The sequence below is a fragment of the Chanodichthys erythropterus genome, chromosome 11, assembly GCF_024489055.1.
Source record: "Chanodichthys erythropterus isolate Z2021 chromosome 11, ASM2448905v1, whole genome shotgun sequence".
In the NCBI taxonomy this organism is placed as follows: domain Eukaryota; kingdom Metazoa; phylum Chordata; class Actinopteri; order Cypriniformes; family Xenocyprididae; genus Chanodichthys; species Chanodichthys erythropterus.
In genome coordinates, this window is record NC_090231.1 from 28,148,208 (window position 1) to 28,171,907 (window position 23,700).

Sequence of the window (23,700 nt, forward strand, 5' to 3'; positions counted from 1 at the left end):
GCTGACCTAAGAAAGTTCTCCATGCAGATCAGATGATGATGCATGAGTGGGAGTTTATCAAAGAGGAGCAGATGGACTCTATGTGTACAGCCATGCAGAGTGGATGGGCCACAAAGAATAAAGTTTCATTGTGGTTGATTCTCATCGCTGTGAAATAAACTACGTGCCCTGATTATCAATGAAGTTAACAAGATTGGAATAGTCTGTCTAGTTAAAGATTTTTACTCTAGGTATTACAAAGTGAAGGGGTGGGTAACCACTGTGGTATGAGGGGGCCTTGAAATAAAAAGATCTGACCCATTTTGTTGCTCTGTCCATGTGTTTATGACCCTCCAGGACTCTTTGGATTATGCTATGTTGTTTCATCAGGACTATGGAAATCATAACCATCTCACACTACACTATAGTTTTCTCTCTCACTGACATTAGAATGTGAAAATGTCCCTTTGAGATCATGACACAAATTGAAAAGGTGTTCCACACTTCCTGGCTGAGCTGACATGATTAAAATGCTCCTGGAATTCAATAAAAGATCACACACTGTCTATATAACACCACATGTGCTGGAGTGCAGGTAAGGAGGAGATGCTATTGCACTAGATGAGCGGAATATCTTATCCAAACTCATTGACACCTGACCTGCATCTAGGAAGTATTTGAAGAGTGCCATATTTGTATGACGGTGAATCTCACAGCTATAGTTGTGGTGATGCAATCAGTCCAGGCTCAAAGAAAAATCTAATCAAAATATTGCAAAATCCTTGGCCATTTAGATAAAACCTTTGCTCGAAGCCTTAACTTAAACCTTATACTTTATCTAAAATCTATATCTTTAAAGGTAACTTTGAATCTAACAACTACAGTGGCTCTTTTACCCTTTACTCAAGCCTATGTTTCTTCTCCCTGCAGGTCCTTTACGGGGCCTTCACCTTGAGTTTCAATGAGAGCCATTCTTCATTCTAAACTTGAGCTAGAGGCAGAATTTGAATTTCAGAGAACATCAATGTGATATATTGAAAACAATGAGAAAATTTGCATGAATTATGGTTGGTTTAACAACAATTTAATTGAACTCAGCCATGAGAATGTATTTCTGAGTAATCGAGAATCAAACCACCTCCTAATCACTGCACACCACATTCTCTAAAAGCAATTCAACAATCAGGGAAGGACGGCTAAGCGTGCAATCTAAAAACAGCTCTCATCATCACAAAATTCCATTTAGGACTGTATTTATACACACAATCAAATATTCAACATCTTTTTTCTGCTGTTTCAGGCAAATGTGCTACATGAATTTTAATAACCTGTGAATAATTTACACACAATATTCTCTCTAGTAGGAACTTCCACATCCATCCTTTTCATAGACTTGTTCCCTCTTTTCTTTCACCCACCTCCTCATCTCTCTCATTAATTCAACCAACCATCCAATTATTCATTTCTGGTTCTTTATGTATCCTTCCTTGTCTTTGCTTCAAAATTGTTTATGTTTTGTAATCAGCTTAAGCAGGTACAGCTCTGTTCATCCCACACACACACACACAAGCAGTGCTGCTCTTCTGCTACAGTCAAATCTGAATCTGAAATCTTAATTAGTGGCAATGGAGTGAGGGTTGTTGGTGAACGAAAGTGTGTGTGTGTGTGTGTGTTGCAGCTGTAGAAGGAGGTGTGCTAAGCCATACTAAGCAGCCTAATTTATACAAGGTGGATGTGTCTACAGATAAGGGCTAATGTCCTTAAAACTGTCTGACTGCAAGTCACCATGGGCTTCTGTGATTTGAGAAGAAAACCAAACGCATTCTCCCTTTGACAATACAGACAGACAACAAACTTGACAACGCTTCTCTAGCCACATATCAGGTTTAGTTCATTGAGTTTTTTTCACATCACAAGTTCTGCAAATTGCTATATTTTCAAGACAAATCATCCACACACTTCCTTGATTGTGCAAGAACTCCACACAACTTTTCGTATAATTGCATGTGTTTAGATGTCGAAGCGGTGAAAAAGAATATGGTTTATTGAGATTGTCATTTGATACAAACTAACTTCACAATGTGCCTTGTGAGCAGGGCTGACAAGACATGTGTGTTTTTAAAATGGAAATTAAATGTTCAGATGAAATTATTTTTTTATACTTTTTATTATTAAAAACATGGAAACATGTTTTATTGTTTTATATAAAATAATATTTATTAATTTATTTATATTTAAAAGCATGTGTATTTAAAATAATAAACTGTATAAAATAATACATTACATATATTTTATTATAAATTATTTAAAAATGACCCATTTCTTAAAATTATTTTTTACTTTTTTATATGAAATCCCTAAAATACTGAACAAGATTACAAACGGAAAACTCTCCTTTAAATGTCTGAAGTTATCACTGGATAATATCATTTGAAAAGATGCAGTCAGAATAAGTAAAATATAAATTACTCTTACAGCCATTCATATGCTGGAACACACAACCACACAAACACTTTTCCCCTCTAGCTCATGCATGAAGCTCTTATATTTTCTTAGAAGATCATGCAATCTATCACATAACTTCAGCTTGAAAGAGCACAGGAAAGAGTGAAAGACTCAAAAATAACCCTAAAGAACACAATGCCTGCAACAGTAATGGCCCTCTTTTAGCCTCTCTCTCTCTTTCTTTCTTTTTTTTTTTCGCCCTCTCTGTGATTATGTTTAAGACTTCATTTTCCAGTATATTGCAAAGATTTAAATTGCTGTCTGATTTCATTATAGGGACATATTTTATTGTTTTTGAAGTGACAAGAAGTGATTACTTCCATCTGTTCTCAGGGACACACACACACACACACACACAGTATATATACATACACATATGCAAAAGCAAAACAGCCTGTAGCTTTGCACACATACTGTCAGAGTTCTCAGGAGCTATGAAGACTCGACTCAGCCAATCTCCTGTATTCCTGTTGTTACTATAGAGACAGCTTGCATCAGGATGAAATGAAGGAAGCATGTGAACTTTTCTGTGTGCACAGAACAGAACTCAGATGCCAGAAACAAAAGCCTCAGCTTCTGTTGCTGAAATAAGACAGTCTGAATGCAAGAAATTCAGCTAATTCCAAATTAACTGAAGAGGTTCAGCTAATTCCAGTTCATATTTCACAAAAAAAAAAAATTTTTACATAATAACATACATCTTTATGGACATGAAGCCAAGGACTGTTATCCTGTTACTGTGAAGCTGTTTTGAATCTGTAGCGCTATTTAAAGGTGCCCTAGAATTGAAAATTGAATTTACCTTGGCATAGTTGAATAACAAGAGTTCAGTACATGGAAATTACATACAGTGAGTCTCAAATACCATTGTTTCTTCCTTCTTATGTAAATCTCATTTGTTTAAAAGACCTCTGAAGAACAGGCGAATCTCAACATAACACCGACTGTTATGTAACAGTCGGGATCATTAATATGTATGCCCCCAATATTTGCATATGCCAGCTCATGTTCAAGGCATTAGACAAGGGCAGGCAGTATTAACGTCTGGATCTGTGCACAGCTGAATCATCAGACTAGGTAAGCAAGCAAAGACAATAGCAAAAAATGGCAGATGGAGCAATAATAACTGACATGATCCATGATATCATGATATTTTTAGTGATATTTGTAAATTGTCTTTCTAAATGTTTCGTTAGCATGTTGCTAATGTTCTGTTAAATGTGGTTAAAGTTACTATCGTTTATTACTGTATTCATGGAGACAAGAGCCGTCGCTATTTTAATTTTTAACACTCTGAGGTCTGAGGGTATCGCCGGCGATACCACCGCGGTTTTTTTCTTACCAGTGTGAAAGAGACTCAAAATACTCTGTTAATGTTGCACACACAGAGTTATACACCATTTTAATCTGTGGAATATCTTCTTGTATTTGTGTACACTCAGAGTAAAAACAAAATGTTGTGCTTTTTGTAAAATAAAGAAAACTAACATGATGCATGCTCTCTCATCTCCCTCTGAAGGAAGTCCAATCTGATAGTTCTCAGAAAATGAACTGTAATTAGTGAATACTAATCACAAAAAAATTAGACTTATGTCTAAAAAAACGTTGAAATGTCAGGTTTTAAATCGTGTAAGTGAAATCGAAAACAAATATTCTCTGTTTATGTAATCTGTATGAAAAGAGAACCATGTCAGAAATCCGTGATTCAGCTCATTATCCGCTAATGCGGCCACGCCCACGGAGGGAGCGCTATTCAGACGCAAATTCTGAGTCAATACATGCATTCATCGTCTCAATCGTATATGTATTTATTGTCTTGAAAAGTGTTTTGAATAGCCATAGTTAGCGATCTCTGGCCTCTGTTAGTCCAGTTAGTTCCTGGATTGCATTTTCTTCTTTAGTGCTCAGGCATTTGTGGACTAAAGATGTACATAGCGCCCTCCGGCTGCAAGTATGAATTTGAAAACACAGTATCCAGCACTCATAGTAATGACAATAAATCCAATATTTCTCCAAATGCGCATGCTTTTAAGCTAAAAGCCTATATGAAATGCCATAGAGGTAACGCATTTCTGTGATGCAAAGTGTCTGAACAATTACATTATATTTTAAAGAATATAATAGAATACCATTATTTTAAATTGTAATAATATTTCACAGTATTGCTGTTTTTTCTGTATGTTTGATTTACACCATGATGAGATTTGAATCATGATCACAGAGGGTTTTTTCACAGCCTACCTGACTGAAAGGCCTCATTAATATGCAAGTAATTTCAGGTCATTATTATGTGATTCTTTTGTCTTCTCGGGTGAGAATCACCCATTATACATTGACGCCTCCACGCATACTGTGTTTCTTGACCAAAGATGTTTTAGAAAATTTAAATCTCTCTATTGTTTTATATGAACAAGCAGGCAGCATAATTTTTACCTCATTTTGAAGCAAAAACTCTAGTCTACAACCTCAAATACCCAGAAGTCTTGTGAACAAAGATTTAATATATATTTTTTGGCTTTATTTCAGTGACTTAAGTTTTTTGTTTTTTCAATAACCACACATAAATGTTATTCCTTCAAAAACACAAACATGTATATACATGTTCCTCACATATTATTGTAGCCTAGTTTGTGTTGAATACAGTGTAATGACACTTTTTCCATTAATATGTTTATGAACAACTGAAAAAAGCACAAATGTCAGGGCATGTCAAAACTTCTCCAGGGTCCCAAAAATCCTCAGACCCCTGAGGGTTAAACACTTGCAGTCTGTATAATGCACAAACACATCGTCATTCTTTATAAATCTTATCTCCAACAGTGTGTAATGTTAATTACACACTGTTATAATATCTTCTCTCCAACAGTGTGTAATGTTAGCTTTAGCCACAGAGCAGTCTCAAACTCATTCAGAATCAAATGTAAACATCCAAATAAATACTATACTATACTCACATGATCCGGTGCATGATCCGGTGATCAGCATGCATGATGAACATTTTGTAAAGATCCATTTGAGGGTTATATTAGCTGTGTGAATTTTGTTTATGCACTGTTTTATAGTCGCAAGCTCAGGGGTGGGGAGCGCAAGGATTTAAAGGGGCTGCAGTCTGAATCAGCGCATATTTAATGATGCCCCAAAATAGGCAGTTAAAAAATTTAATTTAAAGGTGCCCTAGAACTTCTTTTTAAAAGATGTAATATAAGTCTAAGATGTCCCCTGAATGTGTCTGTGAAGTTTCAGTTCAAAATACCCAATAGATGTTTTTTAATTCATTTTTTTAACTGCCTATTTTGGGTCTTCATTAACTATGCACCGATATATAGGTTGCGGCCCCTTTAATTCTCGTGCTCCCCCGTCCCTCGCGCTTGCCTTGAACAGCATAAACAAAGTTCACACCTCTAATTTAACCCTCAAAATGGATCTTTACAAGATGTTCGTCATGCATGCTGAATGCATACATTGGATCATGTGAGTATAGTATTTATTTGGATGTTTACATTTGATTCTGAATGAGTTTGAGGCTGTGTTTCATGGCTAAAGCTAACATTACACACTGTTGGAGAGATTTATAAAGAATGAAGTTGTGTTTATGAATTATACAGACTGCAAGTGTTTAAAAAATGAAAATAGCGACAGCTCTTGTCTCCGTGAATACAGTAATAAATGATGGTAACTTTAACCACATTTAATAGTACATTAGCAACATGCTAACGAAACATTTAGAAAGACAATTCACAAATATCACTAAAAATATCATGATATCATGGATCATGTCAGTTATTATTGCTCCATCTGCCATTTTTCGCTATTGTTCTTGCTTGCTTACCTAGTCTGATAATTCAGCTGTGCACATCCAGACGTTCTGCCCTTGTCTACTGGCTTGAACATGAGCTGGCATATGCAAACTTTGGGGGCGTACACCCCGACTGTTACGTAACAGTCTGTGTCATGTTGAGATTCGCCTGTTCTTCTGAGGTCTTTTAAACAAATGAGATTTATATAAGGAGGAGGAAACAATGGAGTTTGAAACTCAGTGTATGTCTTTTCCATGTACTGAACTCTTGTTATTCAACTATGCCAAGGTAAATTCAATATTTAATTCTAGGGCACCTTAAAAAAAAAATCTATGGGGTATTTTGAGCTGAAACTTCACAGACACATTCAGGGGACACCTTAGACTTATATTACATCTTGTGAATAAATTGGCCAGTGAGGGTATATTTTATAAATAATTACCTAGTTCTGGCATGAAACTCTTGATGGTGCAGGCTAATAGGTCTTTAACTCATTTGGTAGCGATAACGTCATTATCTACATAGCACAGCTGATTAGTTGTTGTTGCATCAGCGGCCAATGAGCTGCAGCTCAACATTCAAACAAATAATGGTAGTGTTGCTGTTAGCAGTCTGCAGCGCACTTTCAGAACGCATCCGGAATCAACATTTAAGATCAGTGATTGATGTTTTATTCAACATCTCTGTGCATATTGTGTGGTCCAGTTATTTATTCCTAAATGGAGAAATCTTTACAAGTTTTAAATTAGCTTTATGCTAGAAATGTTTTAAACAAGCATCATGTCAACTACAGGTGTTTATGCAGCAGCAGCGGTCTATTGCACGTCATTGCTGTTTTGCACGGATATGAAAACAGTTGAAGTGATATAAGCATTTGCGTTTTAAACGGCGTTCACCATAATTAGTGGTATAACGATGTATTCATTTATTTCCAAGAGCAATGTTTTCATTAGCTATGCTAAATGTGTGTTGTTGATTCAGATGCTTGTGTGTCTGAATCACGATAAAAGAACAATCGATACAGTTAAACTAGGTGTCATGTTCATAGTCTTGTGGAGTGATTATGAAGCATAAGCTGGAGAATTATGCAGTTGTGTCTATACAGCACCAAATGATTTACTGTTCGGATCTCTGTGAGTATATGCTGTCTAAGCAATGGATGAGAAGGTTAAAGTAATAAGCATTCAAATTCAAATGGGATTGCATGTTTAGCTGCAAAAAAAAATTGACTTTCCTTTATTTCAAGGGTAATGTTTTCATTAGCTATGCTTAACATGTTGATGAAACATGCTCCTGTCATTCATTATTCCTTGTAATGGCTTTACATTTATCAATTAAGAGTATAAGGGTATGTAATGATTATCAAATGACTTGATACTTGCTCAGGTGGTTGCTGGGTTCCTATCTATCAGCTTGCAACATTATATCACATAGCATGCGAGAACACATAGCATGCATTTCTAGTGCTAAGCCATTCTGCAAGGTAGCCAAGGCACACATAGCTTTAGGTCACTAGTGTAAAACGGTCGGCAAGTTAGCACAGGCACAGATAGTAAAATATTGTGGTCCCATTAAAAAAAAAGCACCACATATGTCTTGGCGATAAATCGGCTTGTTTTGGGGGGTGTTTTTTCCTATCACCTCCTGTCTCTTGTCTATGTCATCATTGTACAGATATGCAGTAGCTTGTTTTTGTTTTGGCAGTGGCAAAATCTCAAATTTAGGTCATCATAGGGGTTTAATGATTTGATTTGGAGGGACATCAGAGGTACTGAATCACATATTACCCTCTTGAAATAAATCTGAATTTAACAGATTTTCCTTAAGCAAAGTGATGAAAATGAGGAAAAGTTCTACAGATTGGCCTGAGCATAATCCATAAATTACCTACAGCTCATCTATTATTCAGCCATCTGTGCAAAAGAATGAAAGAAACCTCTAGAAGGACATCATAACTATGCAGGACTTAGGCGAAAGCAAATATATGTATATAAATATATGTATACATGTGCAGTAAGAAAAAAAAATGGTTATATGGCATATTTCTCAGCTGGATGAACTACCATTGCCTGCGCTCCTACAGAGACACAAATGGACCACATGATATGAATGACCATATACCTCATGCTTTTGTGAGTGTGTGTCTGTGTGTGTCTAGAGCAGAAACAGAAGAACAGAAGCTTACGGCAGTTTGTTCAGTTGGGCAGTAAGGAGAATGCCATCCACCCTCATGATACAGATTTTCTATCTTTTTATATATAACTGAATGCATTTTACCCAATAACTTTTTTTTAAATTTATTAATCTTTATTAATCTCAACATTTGCTAATACATTTTTAAAATCAGAAGTTGTATTTGTTAACATTAGTTAATGCACAGTGAAATAATAACATGAATACTTCTATTAACTAACATTAACAAAGGTTAATAAATGCTGTAAAAATATATTGTTCATTGTTAGTTCATGTTAGTTAATGCATTGACTATTGGTAATCAATAAGACCTTATTGTAAAGTGTTACCAAAGCGATACTCAAATTTTATTTACACTGTTGTCAGTGTGAAAGCAGATGCTGTTGCAGTTGTGCTGCTGCTTTGCTTACATACTGCTTATGTCTATGCTATGAAATTGGTCTTACTATGTGTTTTGTGTTGTAGTTGCTTGATCTCACTTTCTTTTACCATCTTGTGCTTCTCTGTGAGGTAGTGATTTGTGATTTTCTGCATGTATTTACTCTGCGTGAGTCTAGCATCTGTTCTGTCTAATTAGCCATCAGGAGACAGATGACGATAGAGAGACAAACATCGAAAAAGGGAGGAGAGATAGAGAGAGAGAAAGAGAAGGACTGGAGAATGGAAGAAAGTAGGAAGATAACAACAGGGTGGAAAGAAAAAAGGTGTAATGGACAGAGAAAGTAGCTGAGGAAATATAGAAGAAAAGAGAAACAGAGCAAGTAGTGTGACACAAAATCATAGGGGTCTCAAAAACATACCAAATTATTAAAGGGATAATATTTTTTACTCAACCTCATGTGGTTCTAAAACTGTGTGATTATATTTATTCAAAGGAATACAAAAGGTAAATTGTACTCGTTTTTTTTTTCCGTGCTATTAGTCTCCAAGGGGACTGAGGCTTTCAAGTTTCAAAGACATCATAAAAAAGTATCATAAAAGTAGTCCATATGACTCATGCATAATAATGCAAGTCATCTGAAGCCATAAGATTAAAATATTTATACAATCTTGGTCACTGATAATCTTACCCTCCAGTGGGCTATTAGCTGCTGTGACCGGATCACTGAGTCAGAGAGGTCTGATTTGTGAATGAATCATTCAAAAGCGTTCTGAGAACTTCATCAACTGACTCACCGAAAAGACCTGACTCAAAACAATGATTCACTCACAAATCAGACATCACTACTGTATATGGACTATTTTTACTATAGACTTCTTTTATGGTGCTTTTTAAGGTTAAAAAACCTCATTCACCGTTATTTTTCTATGGAAAAGAATCAGCAGAAAAATTCTTAACAATTTTGTGCTCAGCAGTTATATAGATTTAGAATAACAAGAGTGTGAGCGAATAATTTTTTAGAAGAACTATTCCTGTAAGGTCTGCAAAGGCTCCTCTTAACTTAACTGAAAACACAGGGGCAGACTTAGAGATTTGGGGGCCCTAAGCAATTCCAGGTATGGGGCCCCAACACCAACTATGCACCCTTTTACATTTGTAACCCTGTTTTTACTGTCTCTTTCTCCAAACACTCAACCTTTGTCTCTTTCTCCAAACACTCAACCTTTTTTTCTACATATGTAAATAAACTGTGTGTAAAATATTCATGTAATGCAATATATTTTACAATAAATTAACTGGTCCTCTCCCAACAAGCTCACAGTACTTTTTGTCTGACAGGTGTTTTGGCCAGGAAAGCAGGGTTGCCATTCATTTACACTGCATGTGTGCAGTTTGCATCCCTCTTTGTTGTTTGTGGGCTACATTCACCAGCACATTGTAATTTTTTCAGGACCGGGAGAGAGATAAAACTTATCCCTGTGTCTGGCGGGAGAGGGGCTGCTGCAGCACTAACTGTGTTGGCCAATAGCGGTGTGGTTTGTGTAAAAAAAAGAAGAGGCTCTGAGAAGTTTCACCAAATTGCTTTTTGTCTCTTCTTTTTTCCTTCTTTTTTTTCTGCTCCACTGGGGTAGATGCATTTCATTATTAATTTACCCCAGACAACTTCAACTTCACTCTGCTGTTAGCATTTTACACTCTAGCTCTACTGATTCTGCTTTAACTTACTCTAACTCTGGCCAGTGTCAAGCTACTGGCACATGTGCAGTACTAATGGAATGACGGGGCCCCGCATTTGCACAGATGTAATAATAGCATTAAAAAATGTATGGTGATATCTTGACCATACAAAATGTGATGAAAAAATTAATATGTTTGATCTATATTTGATCTATACAGGCTTCTGGGTATTTACTGGGGCCCTAAGCCGGTGCTTAACTTGCTTATGGTTAAGTCTGCTCTGAGAACATGTGCATACATGAAAGATAAAAACACAAATACAAAGGTCACACACAGATTCCTTCCCAACTGCTGTAGTGTTGCATTGCATTTACGTTGTAAGTGAGGAGTGAAACTTGACACATCAAAACTATAACAATGCATTGTACTCAAAAAAAAAAAAAAAAAAAAAACCTTAGTGTATGCTTAGTGTAAACAGCTTTGTTCATTACAATGGGAGCAATTTTGCTTTGCCGCACCACTTGCTGCCAGTGAAATATACTTTACAGAAGAACATTCACATGCATTCTCATAACTCAGTGGCACACATAAACAGCTTTAAAGGTGCCATAGAATTGAAAATTGAATTTACTTTGGCATAGTTGAATAACAAGAGTTCAGTACATGGAAATGACATAAAGTGAGTCTCAAACACCATTGTTTCCTCCTTCTTATGTAAATCTCATTTGTTTAAAAGACCTCAGAAGAACAGGCGAATCTCAATATAACACCAACTGTGACACAATAGTAGGGATCATTAATATGTACGCCCCCAAATTCATGCATATGCCAGCCCATGTTCAAGGCATTAGACAAGGCAGTATTAACGTCTGGAGCTTTGCACAGTCTAGTCATCAGACGTTATGCAGGTAAGCAAGCAAGGAAAACAGCAAAAAATGGCAGATGGAGCAATAATAACTGACATGATCCATGATAACATGATATTTTTAGTGATATTTGTAAATTGTCTTTCTAAATGTTTCGTTAGCATGTTGCTAATGTACTGTTAAATGTGGTTAAAGTTACCATCGTTTATTACTGTATTCACAGAGACAAGAGCCGTCGCTATTTTCATTATTAAACACTTGCAGTCTGTATAATTCATAAACACAACTTCATTCTTTATAAATCTCTCCAACAGTGTGTAATGTTAGCTTAAGACCGTTAGCCATGGAGCACTATCAAACTCATTCAGAATCAAATGTAAACATCCAAATAAATACCATATTTACATAATCGGTTATGCTGCATGATGAACATTTTGTAAAGATCCATTTTGAGGGTTATATTAGCTGTGTGAACTTTGTTTATGCAATAAACATTATTATAGAGTTGCAAGCTCGGGGGCGGGGAGCACAAGCATTTAAAGGGGAAGCACGCTGAATCGGTGCATATTTAATGATGCCCCAAAATAGGCAGTTAAAAAAATGAATTAAAAAATAATAATCTATGGGGTATTTTGAGCTGAAACTTCACAGACACATTCAGGAGACACCTTAGACTTACATTACATCTTGTGAAAAAGCATTCTTTGGCACCTTTAAAGTGGCAGTAAATTATACTGTATAGCCAGACTGAGACAGAACCCGTGCAGATAAAAAGTTCAGAAAGCTCAACACATTTATGTCTGTTACACAAAATTCTAGACATCCTCTTTGTTGTTGAAACATTGTTAAATGCTTCTTAAATATTTTGACTAATCTGCATATTCTTTCTGCTGCCAATAACCACACAGCACTCTGTGCTCACATTTTTTGTGTATAGCTCATACACCCATAGTAGGCACAATCTGTAGGTGTACAGCATAAAATTCACCTTTGGCTTATAACTAAAAAAAAACCAACAACTTCGAAGCGTTTTGTCCATCACAGTAGAAATAAACGGAAAATGGATTTCACTCAAGAGAAATAACACAAATATAGACTGACACTTCCATTCAGTGCTATCCAATCACACAGCGCTCCATCCACACAGGCAGCATCTGAACTGAAGCGCAGTTAAAGGAGAGGGGGAAACATTCACTCTGCAACTAAAATAACACTCCATTTGAAATGTTAATTATAGACCTGCTGAGTGTGTGGGGCTTGTGTGGGGCTGGATTGACCTCTTATTGGACATGTCAGATGGGCAAGGTCATTTAATTAGAACGTGTGTATCTGTGCATGTCAGCACTCTCTCTGTGTGTCTTAGACTCTATCTGTCTCCGTGTTGAATCTTTCATAAGTGTGTTAAGGCAAAGCCATCAACTAATTCCTGGCCTTCAACCTTGGTGTGTGAATGTACTGTATGTCTGCTCTTGTGTTTGTTCAAAATGATATTCAGGCTCTATGACTTTACAAGCTGTTTGTGAATTACTGGATAGAGATTGAGGATAGGGATCTTTAAAAATATTTTTGACACAATAAGATATTTTAGAGCTTGGTATAACTAGAAAAAATGTATATTCATTACACAAATGCACATGGAGTTATAAGATTTGATTAATTTACATGACTTTTCCAGGTCTATAAATCACATTTTTAATATTAGGCTGTTTCATATATCCATATATCCAAAGAGTGGGATCTCTGATTCTTCAAAGAAAGGGAAGCAGGCCTCACCTTTACTTTTTCCTGCAGCTTTCCCAGGCTGACAGTGCTTTCTATGATGCGTGTTAGGACGCCCTGCTTGTCTTTTTCTAGAGATGAAGCCTGAGGATGAAGAGAGGGAACAGGAAGGGTTACACAACTACAGGGAGGCAGAGAGAGGAAGAGGAGGGACACAGAAGACAGACATTGTTGAAGAGAAGTTGCAGGGGAAAGAGCCGGGAAAGAAAAGAGATAGAGAGGTGCCAGTTACTTTGATAAAAGTGTAAAAATAGCAAAGCAAGAGCAGCAGAGCACATCTTTAAAAGTTTAACTATACTTATGGGTACTAGCATTCTGTTGAGTACAAATATTTCCCTGAGCGGTAGTGAGGCTCACAGTCTGTAAAAAGAGGAGTATGAAATTTTCATAATCCCTTAGCTTATGGCTCTGCCACAAACACAAAAAAATGCAGTGGAAATGAATTGATGGAGGTTTTAAATGTAAACTCTTTAAGGTAGATGAATTCAGCGAATATGGCGTGTCCTTGGCTACATCCTGTTATGTATACAGTCATTAAGTCTCTTTTTATTGGTAGACGATCACTAATAACCTCTTTCTGAATAACTAGACCAGTAATTATTCTAATATTTTTTTCACTCATTTGATACTTAAAAAAAAAAAAAAAAAAAAAAAAAAAACGTATTCGAACAGTCCTTGTGGATAAATATTTCCATCAGGTACATTTATGAAAAGCACAACTGTAACCATCTTTTAAATCATATTCTCTTCTCAGCAATGTTGATAATTCTCAAAAAGCAACACTTTTCAGCCATATTTAACTGTTATTTTGCACAATACTTCACTACAATTCCTAAGATGTCAAGATTGGTGAAGAAATTCTCTGTTTGACTGAGCTGCTGCTGGAGAGCACAGATCAGAACTAACAAGAACCAGAGATCAAAACATATGGTGATGTTAACAGATAGCAGCTCACACAGCATGTGTGTGAGTTTCTGTAGAAGTACCATGTGCATGAGCTGGTCTCTTTCATGGGTGGTTTTCTCTGCCAGTGTGACAATGTTGGCAAGGTACTGATGAGCGATGAGCTCTTTCTCTAAAGAGTCTTCAACCTGTTGCTTCAGGACATTTATACGCCTCTGAGCCTTCCTAAGGAGGGAGAGAGAGTGAGAGGATGAAGAGACATGAAAGAAAAGACAGGAAAGAAAATCTGAATTTAAAACCTTACACAAGTCAGTATTTATGCAAGTTTAAAACAGAAAGCAGTGGGGTCTGAGACCACACTGAAAATATGGCATTCAAAATCTAATTTAACAAAGTTTAAAGGATTTTGACAAATATAAAGGAAAAACATTAGGATGTCAAATTAAGAAGAGATATCCAAGATTCTGCACTGTTTCTAGGTCACTAATGTACAAAATGTCAGAAAATGTAAATAAATAAAAATTAAAAGTAAATTTGTGACATTGACCATGTAAATGCCTTTGTACAAAAGTCATGGTGTTTAGCTTGAGTGCTGCGGTTATTAAAGTTATAGTGCGACAACCAAATACTAACACATTCTGTAATTCATGTTAATAGTCTATTATTCCATGCTTTACTAGCATAGCATGTTCTGCTGATCAAAAATACATCAAAAGTGACAGTAAAGATATTTATAATGTTACCAAATATTTCTATTTCAAATAAATGCTGTTCTTTTAACCCTTTGGTCCTCTTCATTTAAGAGTCACACTTGGCTTCTTCGCGGTTAAAAACGACCAAAGTCATAAAATGTGACTTTTTTTGTCCCCAGGAAAACCAATGAAATATATCTTTGTTCAATAATACGTTTTGATTATTATTTAGAATTTTGAGGGTATTTTGTGATACTATGCTATATTTATAACATTTTTATTAGCTATTTTTTCCCATTGAAAATAATGCACAATTTTTTTTCTATTTTTTTTTATTATTTTTATTATTATTATTATTCAATTAAAGCAGTATTCCATGCTAAAGGTATTTAAAAATCACATTTTTTGAAGGTAGATTGATGCCATCTGGTGGGAGTAAAAAAAAGAAAAACGTATGTAATGCCATGTTGTAACCACTAGATTCCTATACAGTTCTATATTATTTAGTTGTGGATTTGGATTTATACTTAGACATTCTCAAGGGCTACTATTTGTCAAGGTATAGATGTTTTTTTTGCTTGAAATGTTGATTTGAAGTGTCAGTTTTTACATTCATTTTACTACATTCAAACCTGTACACAGAGGAGGACATTTTGCTTTTATGTGTAACAAAAATTAACAGATATGCTTTATCACAGCCTAATAAATCTGGGTCTGATCTGATTTAAACCTCTTATTTAAGTCTTTTGGCTCAATTTTACCACAATGTTACAACCACATCAGTTAATTTGTGTGTCTAATAGTGTGTGTGTGTGTGTGTGTGTGTGTGCGTGTGTGTGTGTGTGTCTGCATGTGTGTGAGTGTGTCTTTTTTGTATTCTGTGTTTTAGAGTGTAACCTTTTCCTTGCAGTTCATTTTTTACTGCTTTGTGGCTGATTTATAGTTTTTATTTCACACTTTTGCAAAAAATTGCTCTATGTTATAGTCAGGCTAGTCAGGGGTGTCTATTTTGCCCTCTTAACATTTCAGAGTGTTCCCCTTTCATTGCTGTGCACTTTTTTTCTGCACAGTGGCTGATTTGTTCAGTTTCTCTGAGTTTTAGTTTTTTTTTTTTTTTTGTATTTCCCATTTATTTCCTATGGCAATCATTTTTGACCACGAAGGTGTGATTTTTTTTTTTTTTTTTTTTTTTTTTACGACCCTTTAACATATCCGAATCATGTCCATGATTTTTCCGTGTGTTCACATAGCTAATATGACAAAAGTCACCAAGTTTCATCCCATTCCAATGAAGCAAAAACATTTAAAATGTCAAAACTTAAAAGTTTTCAGTCATTTTTGACTGAAGAGGACCAGAGGGTTAAACTTACTATTCTTCAAAAAATCCCAAAAAAGAAAATCAAAGTATCCACAAAAATATTTAGCAGCACAACCATTTTCAACATTGATAATAATAAGAAATTTTTCTTGAGCAGCAAATCAGCATATTTGAATGATATCTGAATGATCATTTGACACTGAAGACTGGAGTAATGATGCTGAAAATTGCCATCACAGGAATAATTACATTTTAAACATTCAAATAGAAAACAATTATTTTAAATTGGAACTATAGTTCGCTTGATTAAATAGCTGCAGCTTAAAAAACATTAAAAATCTTACAGATCCCAAACTTTTGAACAGAGGTAATTAATATGAGGGGTAATTAATGAACACTGTACATTTACAACCTCTGCCTCTCTTCCTCTGCAAGGTCTCTCAAAAATTTCTGCAATTTAAATGTATTCCTTATTCTCGCCAACTGAGTGGCCTAAATCTTTCAGCAAGCAATTCCCTGCATCAGAGTTTACTGGTATTGATTGTTTGCTTGATTTAGAGTTTCTTTCTCATCTTTCCTCTAACACAGCTGCTGCTATTACACTTCCTGTCTGTTCTCCTTCTGTTTCTACAGCCCTCTGGCCAAAATAATCTGTCTCTGCTTCTATGGCCTATTACTCATCCTGATCTGATTCCTTCATGCTCTTGCAGTCAGAAACATCAAATCTCAATACTATCACTTTACAGAGACTACAAAAATGTAATGTTTCACGATAATTTCCTGAGCAGGTTTCTTCACGCAGATTAAGAAAAACCAGAGAGTGCATCTCATTCCAAATGCAGAGTTTCTTAATCCATCCATCCATCCATTAATCCATCATGAGCCAGAATAAACAGCCTGGCTGCGACTAAGCACACAGAAATTTGAGAATATTGCAAAAAATGAGTCTCTTCCATACACACTTCACCCATACATACAGAGGAGAGATTGGGAGAGACAGAAACAAAAGAAAAACATCTTCTGCATGTTTGCATTTGTATGTGCATGTGTGCACCTGTTAGCTTGCTGTGAAAGCTGTAGCTCTGTTTCCAAGTGTTTGATATCTGTGTTAAGGTTGGTTTTGTCCAGCAGCTGAGTTTTTTTCTCAAACTCCAGCGCACTTACACGAGCCAACAGCTCTTCAACCTCACAATTCTTCACCTTCTCATGATCCTGCAGCTGTCTGAAATGCAAACACATACAAGACTGAGTGAAAAGCTTATAGAAAAAAATTTGAGGTTAAAGCATACAGTATATTCGCCTTTACAAATGGAGTAAACAGCACCGCCATTCCAAGGTGCTTCAGTAATCTTTGTATGTGTTGTGCTTCCTGATATTGCATCTTGGAATAAACTGTTCAGTTTATGCTTTTCTATTAGCAGTTATCCATGATTACTGTTACTTATTCAAAAAGTAAAAGGGTACCATTTTTATTTCAATAGCAATTTTAATTTCTTTTTAATGAGGAAAGAAACCACTGGTTGCTTTTAAAAGAACTTTGGTACACAAGGATATTTTATTGTATTCAAATGCACATTTATTTGAACTGTCCATATTTATGAGTGTGGGTGAATGAGTTTGTGTCCTTGTGTGTGATGAGTACATCTGTGCTATTTCCATTCATTCTATCTTTTAGATACCTCACGCACAGACAGTGCGTAGGCTGTTTCCTTAGCAATTGTCTGCTTAAAAAATGGAAAGAAGTGATTTCTCTCTCACCCTTTATCTTTCTTTTGGTTAGTTCCAAAATTATTGACATACCCTTGAAAAATTTCAGTGATTTCTATTTTATATATATATAATATATATATATATATATATATATAGAGAGAGAGAGAGAGAGAGAGCGAGAGAGAGAGAGAGAGAGAAAGTATAGAAAGTATATAGAAAGTATATATAAAATGTCTTATGGGTAGCACACACCTAGTGAAAAAAAAACTGTATCAAATGTATTTAAAATACATTTATTTCATACTAAGAATATAGTACAAATCCAAAAGCATATTTACTGACATATCGCTTGAGACTTGATGATATAAATATTATAATTAAACTTTATTTGGAGTAATTTTTTATTGCACAATGCACATGTTATTTTGCCTAAAATGTTTTAATATCACTATTAGTAAGATCACTATATAATATCTTGTGTCTTTAAATGCAAGATATTTTAAGTGTACCTGAAGTTTACTTGCAATAGTTACATTTTAGCACAATCAAATATATTTAAGTATATCTTTAGTTGGACCTCAGCACTACTTCTGGATAACTAAAGTGCATTAAGTGCAAAATTAGTTATTCCAATTTAGCAGACTTTAAGTATATAAATTTAGTATACCAAAAGTACAATTGCAGGGTATTTATATACTTAGTATAATTAATACATTTTGGTATATTTATTTTTCACTAGGGGTACTACCTTCCTTCACTCATTACTCACAGAAATCCTTTGCTGCAAACCCTCACATACTTCAGCAGATCAGATACTTGACACTTTTCTGCCCATTCTTTATTTATATTCTGTCTTTTTTTATTTGAAGCTTCTGCCATCCAATCTTATAACACTAATCAATAATGAAGAAACTAGGGGTGTAACAATATTTCATGTAACAATATATCGCAATACAAAAATGCAACAATATGTACTGTGGATGGTGACAATATGTGTTCTGCATAGTTCACCCAAAATGAAAATTACTGTGAGCAAAAATCCAGTTTACAGAGTTTTAGTGCCACTACTACATTAAACTACTATATATAATGTTGAATATAATGTATAATAATGCAATGGGGGAATATCTGTGGGTCTTGATAATGCCAAATGTCTTATGTTACCAGTAAAAAGTGCCCTACATTATTTTAAATATATCTAGTCAGTGACAGAGTGCAAACATATTCATCTAAAATAAATCTGTGTTCCAGTGTTAGAATCATGAATATTTTTATTCTGGTGTCATCATTGTCCTGTGAATTGGGTTACCAGCACCAAGTCGAAGCCTATTCATTTTCACCCCTAATGTAATACCAAATGCAGCATTTTAATCAACAGTACATTTTTGTTATCCTTTTACCATATGTCTTGGAGTATCACAATAATATTGTATTGTGAGTTCAGTATCATGATATGTATCAAATCGTAACATGAAGGTATCGTTACACCCCTAGAAGAAACTTAACATGAAAAGAAAGGTAAGTTTCCTTACTTTTCCCTTACTTTCCAAATTACAAAATTTGTAATTCGTTAACATGAAATGCATGACTGGTACCTTTTAAGTTTGTCAGCCACAGCATTGTGTTCAGCCAAGCTCACAGAGTGTTCTAGAGCCAAGCGCACTCTCTGAAACTCTGTCTTCAGGGCACGGTGTTCTTTACACTCCACCTCTAGCTCTTTTTCCAGAGCCTGTTTCTCTGACTCCAACAACATCACCTGTTTAGAGACCTTACACACTACACACAAATATAGAGGTGCTTTACATTTTACATTTACATCTATATGAATAATATGTGTACAGTATACATTGAATAAAGACAGTGAGGAACATGGTGAAGAAGACACCGTAGATAACACAGTACATGAGGAGAGTCGGGATCTTAAAATAAACCATTATTAGAAAAAGATCACAAATTAGATCTCCTCAATAGCTCAGAGATGTCAACAATCAATCTCATAAACTGTTCTCACATTTAGCAAGATAAAGAAATCTGATAACAAAAGTCAGAGATTTTAATATGGATAAAATTTTCTGTAATACACATTTAATTTATAACTCTGTACTCTTACAGTATGTCCACAATTGTCTCTTTTGTTTATTTTTCCTAAGGATTCTGAATGGATGCCAATATCTGTATCATTCATAAAAAAACATTTTTATTAGTGATTACAATGATATAGCTCCTCTATGGCATTATTATTATGGTTGTGATGGACTATATTTCCACAGAATTAGAATGATTATTAAAACTTTATAGTTATAGTTATCATTACATTTACAGTCCTTGGTGTGAATGGGCCTAAACTCTAGGAGAACAGCAGAATCCACACCACAACTATAATGATAATGACACAGAGGAACAAATTCTTTAGAGTTATTTCAGAACATTTTATTTTCTTCTACTTCAAAGCACTCACTGAGTTATGCTGACAGTAAACATCATTACAAAATACTATGTAGCTATAAAAAAAGCAATCTTTAGCAATAAAATATTCTCCTGTACATGAAAAATATCATAGTGACTGTATCTGAAAGAGACAGCATTAATCTTGAGCTGTTTTTGTTGTGTAACAGTTTTCATTAGCAGCTGCTGTCATTTGAGACTACATCTGCTATGAGACTACACAACTCAAAGTCAGGCAAGATGTTTTGTATGACTCTTAGGAGACAAGAAAAAACAAGACATGAGCATTAAGAGGTATGAATGAGGAATATAGTGTTTATGTGTGTACCATACCCTCTTGTGTATGTTTGCTGTGAGCTTCTTTAGCTTTGGCATGCTGTAGTTCCAATTGTTCGATCAACACTTGATTCTCCTCCAGCACCAAGCGAGCCTGCTCCTGCAGTTGCCTCCTACACACAGTGCACATACACACACACACACACACACACACACCCGTGTGAGTGTTTGAATGAACAGTGAGGCTGGCAACAGGGACAAGAGATCCTTCACTGATGAAGAAGATGAACTGACTCTGAACAGCTGGCAATTAATATAGACAAAGACAGATGCTATAACCTCTCTAGGATATTCAAATTAATCACTGTTAACACAAAGTATCTTCCTGAGCTCTGGATTAACACACACACACACACACACATACAAATTGTTCAGCTCAATGACAGGGTTTAAATTCAGAAATTCAGAGAAAGGGAAAAGGTATTGTTGAGGAAGCAGTGCAGTGCTGAAATATCTTTTCGTTTTCATTTTGACATTCCAATTAAACAATGCAGAGAATGTTCTTCACATTCACACTTCACCAACCACAATTTGCAATGGCCCTCATTTATCAAACGAATGTAGAAACCAGTGTACATTCGAACGGAAAAATCATTTTACAAAAAATCACCTACATTAAACCACTATATATGATGTTGAATATAATTTATAATAATGCAATGGGGGAATATTTGTGGATCCTGATAATGCCAAATGTCTTATATTACCAGTAAAAAGTACCATACATTATTTTAAATATATCTAATCAGTGACAGAGTGCAAACATATTCATATAAAATAAATCTGTGTTTCAGCGTTAGAATCATGAATATTTTTTATTCTGGTGTCATCATTGTCCTGTGAATTGGGTTACCAGCACCAAGTCTAAGCCTATTCATTTTCACCTCCCAATGTAATCAACAGTACATTATACTTTTACCATGTCCTGGAGTATCACTATAATATTTGTATCATGAGTACAGTATCATGATATGTATCAAATCATGACATGAAGGTATCGTAACACCCCTAGAAGAAACTTAACATGAAAAGAAAGTTAAGTTTCCTTACTTTTCCCTTACAGAAAAATCATCTTACGACAACACTCACACGTGATTGATTAAACTTTCATATGCGGCCAATTCCATCGCATGAATGAACGGGTGTTGATAAATGTGGCGGCTGAAAACAATCGTCAACAATATCACGCCCCAAATTTTAGAAGCCTCACCTCAATTATTTGGGCTCACATAGCCTACCTTCTCATTCGGGAAGAATCCAAACATTTCCATATTTGTGATGTAACATTTATTGCTTGCTGAACTACTGTTCATTATATAAACTAAGGCTTTCTAGTTCACTCTTGTTTCAATATCCACGTAAAACATCATCCTTCACATGCGCAAAAATCTGTTTGGATGGGCATTGCGCGCACCGACTGGTACAGATGTACTCCTAGCGGACCATTAAACTGAGCAGTGTGAACTTTGTCTGCAGTTTAGTTTGCTGATAAATGGCTGAAATGTAAAGTTAGCAACGCTAGAACTGATATGTTTTGTCTGCGTATGTGAGTGAGGCACCCGCACGATCAATTGAATTTAATACAATAAAGATAAATATTTTAAGAAAATAAAGAAAACGAATTCAACGCATCAAATGAGCATAGCCTGTACTAGCCCTACTTGCTGCACAGTTTTTCTCTTTTGTTTTGTTAATCTGTTAAATATTTTAGTGATATTTCGTGTAGTCTTATTTTTTTTATTCCTTATAGGCTATATATTCTGTTTTTCTCTGCCTTGGAGGTGTATGATGTATGGATCCTTATGTTCTTTTGATGTTGCCATTTGCGCATCCAAAGCTAAATTCCTGGAAAGAAAAAAAACAAAAACAAAACCTTTTGTGGTATTTTAAGACACGCATCTAGTGTAATTTAATTTTAATTTGACATTTTAACCGTGTTGTTTAATGGTTATTGATCGGTTAGTGAGTGATTGTGGATCAGGAAAATAATCTAAATGTTCACATTACAACTCTCAACCAGATTTACTATGCTGCACACAAGTTCCCGCTGACTCAAAAACGTGCGAACACGAGCTGAGACCTGACGTGAGAATTAATTGTAGCCACCGCTCACACTCGTATTGATAAATGCCAAATTTTGCATGGAAACGAGCGTACGCACAGTTTTCTGGTGTATGATCATTTGATAAATGAGGGCCAATATGATCAATATCATGCATTTAGAAAACAGATGAATTTTAATGTATTGTCAACTGTCTTGTAAACAGATTTAACAGTTTTGACATAACACAGAAAATTGTAAACTGTACATGATTCACTAAAAAGAACCGGAATCGATTGTAATACACTGGTTGCACTGAATACATTTGCTTCACTACAACAGACTGATTCATAAGAGTGATTCATTTGGCAATCAGACCACACTGGTTGCACTGTATGTGTCATGATTCCCCCCCAAAAAATGCTATTGTGTTTGCATAGGTGGAAGAATGCATCTGCAACAACCGTTAACGGTATTTCCAATATTTTTTTTCTTGGTTTTCAACCCAATAAATGACATTCCTCACTTTGTGTTGACACATCCTCACTCTTATTCTCATAACTTCAGCCCCATGACCGTCAGCCATAATCAAACAGGACCTGTGATAAAAGCATGGCTAGCAGAGTAAGGCATGCCTCAAGGACAAGATGCCCTGTTTTTGTTATTACCCTCAGGATTATTGCAATACCCTGGATATTTTTCCTTTCACCTTTCCCCCCTAAGATTCTCTGAGGGAATGCCAGCATAAGTCAATTGTTATTTCATTCCCAGGCAAAAAAACAAATGCATACACACACTTGTACATTACATAGAAACACACTCAAACTCACCATTCTTTATTGCGGACAGTGCTGTTTTTGTTAACCTGAGAATGAAGTTTTTCGTTTTCCTGAATGATCTCCTCTGCACGTGCTCTCAGACTATGTAGATCGTCCTGTCAGAAGAAAAAAAACATAGGCTATGTTTATTTTGCCATTGATAAAAACTCCATAAACTGCTAAAATACTTTAAGTAGGTTATTGGTATGCATGAATATCCTCTGGTGCATCTGTAAATGTATTTCATCTCAGCCAGAGA

The 23,700-nt window shown here is 35.4% G+C and overlaps 1 protein-coding gene across 5 annotated transcripts in view; it reads right to left on the reverse strand.

Moving 5' to 3' along the window:
- Positions 1–23,700, reverse strand: part of cep89 (centrosomal protein 89) — a 97,870-nt gene that overhangs the window by 48,240 nt on the left and 25,930 nt on the right. For all 5 annotated transcript variants that reach the window (XM_067402256.1, XM_067402260.1, XM_067402258.1 and 2 more), the window contains exons 13-18: positions 23,454–23,557; positions 20,580–20,695; positions 19,397–19,577; positions 17,146–17,313; positions 14,165–14,306; positions 13,173–13,262 (exon numbers count right to left, since the gene is read on the reverse strand). In XM_067402256.1, the coding sequence (XP_067258357.1) occupies positions 13,173–13,262; positions 14,165–14,306; positions 17,146–17,313; positions 19,397–19,577; positions 20,580–20,695; positions 23,454–23,557 (801 nt within the window). The remainder of the gene's footprint in view (positions 1–13,172; positions 13,263–14,164; positions 14,307–17,145; positions 17,314–19,396; positions 19,578–20,579; positions 20,696–23,453; positions 23,558–23,700) is intronic.